Source organism: Brassica oleracea, chromosome C7 (assembly GCF_000695525.1).
Source record: "Brassica oleracea var. oleracea cultivar TO1000 chromosome C7, BOL, whole genome shotgun sequence".
Taxonomy (NCBI): domain Eukaryota; kingdom Viridiplantae; phylum Streptophyta; class Magnoliopsida; order Brassicales; family Brassicaceae; genus Brassica; species Brassica oleracea.
In genome coordinates this window covers 28,059,422-28,065,253 of record NC_027754.1, presented here as the reverse complement: position 1 = coordinate 28,065,253, position 5,832 = coordinate 28,059,422, and the positions used below count along the sequence as shown (strand labels likewise).

At 35.2% G+C, this 5,832-nt stretch overlaps 1 protein-coding gene across 1 annotated transcript; it reads left to right on the top strand.

Annotated features, from left to right (window-relative positions):
• Positions 1 to 1,494: 1,494 nt before the first annotated feature.
• On the top strand, positions 1,495 to 1,862 carry LOC106305452. The gene has a single exon (XM_013741819.1). The coding sequence runs from the start codon at positions 1,565 to 1,567 to the stop codon at positions 1,775 to 1,777; it is 213 nt and encodes a 70-aa protein (XP_013597273.1). The 5' UTR covers positions 1,495 to 1,564; the 3' UTR covers positions 1,778 to 1,862.
• The last annotated feature ends 3,970 nt before the right edge of the window (positions 1,863 to 5,832 follow it).

Here is a 5,832-nt window from a genome sequence, read left to right as displayed (position 1 = left end):
TTTTATGATTGGTCGAAATATTGCATAGATTTATGCATAATTTGATCATGATCTTCGAAGTATTAAAATATTAAAAAAAACAAATTGATTTTAAAGAGTTCTTAGTTTAATATTATTCACTTCATAGCTTTGTTATAAATATTTTTAAAGCAATATATTACATGTTTGAGAATTATTTTTTCGAATCTGATGTAAAACGGTTGCACTTAGTCTGTCACAAAATCAAACGATCTCTTCAACGAATATCTGTCACAGTATTTTGAAAAAGAGTATTGAATTAAATATTGTTCACTTCATAAATCTATTATATATATTTTTTTAAAGCAATATATGATCTGGTCACACAAATTTAATGTAAAAATACCCTCCATTGCAAAAAATTATGTATAAATCAACGATGGACAATCATGTATTTGTAATAACTTTGACGTGATGAAACCGTATTCAAATAACAACGATGCAACATCCGTTAAATCCCTTATATAGGAAACTCCTCTTTTCACGTCAATTTTGTTTCTATTATCACGCTAACATTGCCATTGACAATAATTTATTTGATCTTGTGATTGACAATTCAAATTTGAATCATATATTATGGGAAAAATCGAAAATGGTAATGTATTAAATTGTGTTGCCTTGAATCTAAACTATCATAAAATGATCGTCGACTACAATTGCATTGATAATTATGGAAACAATAAACATGGTTAACATGCAATGGAAGAGATTTGAAACTATTATTAGCTCTTAAAAATATAATATATTGGATCGTTTTATGTCATTTAAAAAAAAATGTACGTATATATCTATTACATTTTGCCATTATGTAGTAATTCTTGAACATTGTGATTGATATCTTTATCTAATATGGAGAAGAGTTGCAGCAACATATATATAAGTAGATATGTAGATACATACGTAGAAAATGGATTTTATGTAGTCTAACTATATAGAAATGCATTAATATTTAAGTCAGGCTATATAACGAAATCGATCATTATGAAGAATCTCAGGTTATGGCAATAAAATCTCTGCATATTTAAAGATCCAATCGTTTGTAATTGAAACGTAGCAAGCAGGACGCAGGTTTATTTTTTTTGTTAGTCATTAAGCTTATAATATATACCCAATTTTTAATGTAACGTTCAAAGGCAAATTTTATAATTAGTCTAGTTAAGAAATGATTTTTGAATATATGAGGTGAAAGAGCTTGTGATGTTGACACGTAAAAAATGGCACACATGTAATAAACACATGAATGAAAGATTAGATATACGCAATGCTTCTCAGATAATTAAAAAAAGGATAGAAACAGATAATGACGTATCCACGAAAGTTCTTTGGAAAAAAAAAAACAGAAAGCTCCCACGTCAGGACACCTATGTTGATCATTGGAAATTAGAAAGTGAAAACGCGCTTCGAGTCAACGACTATTAATTACCCAAACAGCCTAGACATCGTCTTGTATAAAACTCATTTGTTCATCTTCGAAGACGTTATAACAAACCAGAAAACAAAACAAAAACGTAATACTTCTCTTTATACAAGGATCTCAAGATTTAAGATGACGGGAAAAGGGACCTTTTCGATGTTCAAGACCAGAAAGGAAAGGACGAGACTGAAATTGTTGGGATTTGGAGGACTAAAATGGAAGAGACTGAATCTGAAGATGTCGTTTTTCGAAACTTTGAAATACAGAATCATGTCTATCATTGAAGCAATGGTTTTGGTTTCTAAGCTTGGTTTCTTCTTTCTTTGTTGTGGTTGCAGATTCTAACACCTTATTTTTGTGATCGATTCTGTATTTTTCCCTTTTTGTATTCATAGACTATATATGTAAAATTTGATTCTAATTCTTTCAATTCTATACCGATATTTTTCTTATACGCTTCTGCTTTTATACATTTTAAGCTATAATGAATGTTGCCATAAATATAATAAATGTGTAGAGTAGAAGTACAACGTAAGCAATCCATAAGGTTCATAATAACTCACGTAAATTATAGAAAATTAGTTTGGGATTCCAATCGAATCTATGTTAAAATTCAGAATAGATTAAAGTTATAGTTTCCAACCAAATCAAATCTCAATAATGATATGTCCATAAGATAAAATAAAAGGGTCAAAAGTCTTTTTTGGCAGCAGTTTATATTTAAAACTGAGTACTTTTTTTTTTGAAACACACTAACAGAGTATATCCAATGTAGGTTTGCCTGATACGAACATATGTTGAATTAGGCCAAAAAAACCAATGTAGAGTTGTGTTTGGTAGGTTTTGACAATTATTTTATCTATTCTCTAGAACGTCCATTTATGTATATGATATCGAGGACTTGAATCTAACTCTCTTATATATGCACAAGGTTCTCTGTCAGATCTAATTGAACAAACACAAGATTAATATTTTTTGTAATGGAAAGTCAAACAATAGGATGATACACAAGTGTGTAACAAGAATAAGCACCACTTTTTAACTTTTATTTTTCTTAACGATCATTTTGAGCATTCAACGAGTGTTCTTGAACATCCGTCTTTCCCTCGATTCCACCATGTCTTACTGGTCCCCGATCGCCATGTCCATCAGAGATGATGGAGAACATATGTTTGTTTCTTCTTGTCTTCTTTTACTGATTCTTGCCTTCTCCACTAATTGCATACACATCTCGAGGGACGCACATCTTCTCAAGACTGTGCCTTTTCAAAGAAAGAATACCAACACATGAAATTGTTGATGTCCTTGTTATCATTGAAGAAAATTGGTTTACTCATGTCTCAGACGCTTGTGATTTAAGCTCTGATTTTGAAAGCTACTCTCAGACTAATTCTTGTAAGCGTTTTTATTCAAGTTTGATGAAAGTTTTTGAATTGAGAGAGAGAAATTTCTTACTATCGAAGATTCATTTCTTATGTGGCATAAGAGACATATGTCATCAAAATGTATTTACCTTTTTGGTCGCACATCTATCATGAACTCCATAACTAAGTGTTCTTTAGCTGAAATAGTGGAAAGATGGATGACTTATCGGGAATTGGTTCCCGATATCGTATAAGTGAAGCTAAAACATGAAAAATGTCATGTGGTGATTGCAAAGTCAATAAACAAATCTTTTGAATCTCAAAAAATTGACGCACTGCATGTCGCTAAATAGGACCTAGTGGCCGAGTGAGTGGGCGTGAGAAGCCTATTACCGATGGGCGGTTGGAGCGTTAGAAAAATTTGCACTTATAAATCATTAATAAATTGATTTGCAATGTCAAATCTTCCGACCTTCTATTATAACACAAAACTATAATCCGTAGGCAAAAAAAAATGTACGAGTCAATAAACGTTAGGGATCATGGCGTTACAAAACCTTTTGAGCGCAACTGGATTATAATTATTTGGTATGAAATGCTATGGAATTATTTATTCCATCCACTACAAAATATAGTCACCATTTGTCTTGAATAGAATGAAAGGGTCATTCCATCAATTCCAAAAATTGATAGACAAACTGCAAAGAGAATTATTCCACAAAAAAAAGATACGGAATGAACTGAATCAATCTATTCCATTTTTTTCTCTACACTCTATTCATCTTATTCCACTAATTTTCATTCCACCAATTCCTATACATGCTTACCAGTCACGGTTGTGTTTGTAGCCTTAACGTTCGCATGGTAAAAATAATTCATAAGAAGTTGAAAATGTATCAAATAGTACGCATGTTGACAAAAACTCAAAGACAAATTAAACTTGCGTCATTGAAACAATCAAAGCTAAACCAACATGATCTGAATGATGAAAATTGTACGTGTACATTATTATTTAAACAAGTAGGCATTATTGGTGAAACAGAGAAGGTGATAGAACAGAGAAGCGTTTAGAGAGATTTCATGAAAATGTTCATTGATTGCTTGAAGGATACAACTTTGGGTTTGTCTACTTTATACACAACATAAAGAACAATCTAGACTGAGGACAGGTGGCTCTGACAGCTCAGACATCCTGATCCCTAAGTGCCTCAAATCTGTTACCGAGAGCAACCTGATGAGCTGTAACAAAGGTACATCGTTTGTCTTCTTGCTTTCCTCTGTTTTGAGCTTTGACTCCTTTTGTTACCGTTGCAGAGTTTTGTCTTGTAGTTGTGAAGGCTGATGTGGGCTTCACACTTGGTTGGGCTTGAATATGAGGCGCTGGCCTGCTGAGTCCAATCCTCCCGCTCAAACTCGAGGTGGTAAGGTTATCAACTCCGAGTTTGATACGCAAGGAACAGAAGCTGTGTTGAGGAAGTGATTTGGTGAAGATATCAGCAAGCTGTTGAGTCGCCGGAATATGCTTGACAATAAGTGATCCATCTGCTACTCTCTCTCTCGCAAAGTGATAGTGAGTAGCAAAGTGTTTCGACTTGCGATGTAGCACTAGATTGGCAGTCAAGTGAACCGCAGACAGATTATCACAATAAATCTCCACCGGACTAAATTATTTGACACCAACACTCTTCAACATGCCAACTATCCAAGAAAGTTCTGCTGCAGTATCAGAAAGTGTTCTATACTCCGCCTCAGTTGAGGATCTGGCTACTGAATCCTGTCTCTTTGCCGACCAAGAAATCAGGTTTGAACCAAGAAAGGTACAGAACCCTCCTGTTGATCTTCTTGTGTCTTGACAACAAGCCCAGTAGCTGTCACAGTATGCTCGAATTTGTGAGTCCGTGTCTGATTCTAGATGAACTCCCATCTTTATTGTGCCTTTCAGGTATCTTAAGATGCGCTTGAGTAAATTGAAATCAGATACTGCAGGTTTGTGCATCTTTTGACACACGAAGTTGACTGCAAACTGGAGATCAGGGCGCGTCAAAGTTAAGTACTGAAGCTTCTCTGCGAGACTTCTGAAGTATTTCATGTTGGAGAAGTCTTGATCTTGATGTGGAACTCTGTCAAGTTGCACAGGTAACGGTTTTGGCATTGGAGAGCAATCCAACATACCAGCAGCTTGCAGTAAGTCACACGCATACTTTTCTTGATTCAGAAACAAGCCAGTAGGAGTGAAGTGAGCTTGTATTCCAAGAAAGTAACTCAACGGTCCCATATCTTTCATTCGAAACTGCTTCTTAAGTGACACAAGCAGCTGGTGAATGAGATCTTTGTTGTTACCAGTCAAGACCATGTCATCAACATAGAGTAACAAGAAGATCACGTCTTTTTCTTTCTAATACAGGAAGAGGGAAGCATCTTTTTCATTGCAGACAAAGCCAAACTCCAGTAGGTATGAGCTAAATTTATCAAACCATGCCTTGGGGGCTTGTTTTAACCCATATATAGCTTTGCGCAGTAAGCACACATGATTAGGATGGTTCTTATCTTCAAACCCCGGAGGCTGTCTCATATAGACCGTTTCAGACAGGTCTCCGTGTAAAAATGCATTCTTAACATCTAGCTGTTTGATGTCCCAATGATGCATAACAGCTAGATGAAGCACAAGTCTCACTGTTGCCGTTCGGACTACTGGACTGTACGTCTCAAGGAAATCCACTCCTTCCTCTTGCTGGTTTCTTTTAGCTACAAGTCTTGATCTCAGCTTCAGTAACGTTCCATCAGCATTAAGTTTGACTTTGTGAACCCACATGCACCCAATGAGCTTAACATCTTGAGGAGGCGGTACTAAACTCCACGTTTCTGTTTCTTCACATGTTCCAATTTCTTCTCCCATTGATGCCTTCCACCCAGGATGATTTAAAGCTTCAGCAGTTGACTTTGGTAGCTGAAGAAGTCTTTTCACTGTGACCAAAGCATACCTAGGATTAGGTTTCCTGACACCAGTCTTGGCTCTTGTAGCCATCTGATGAGAAT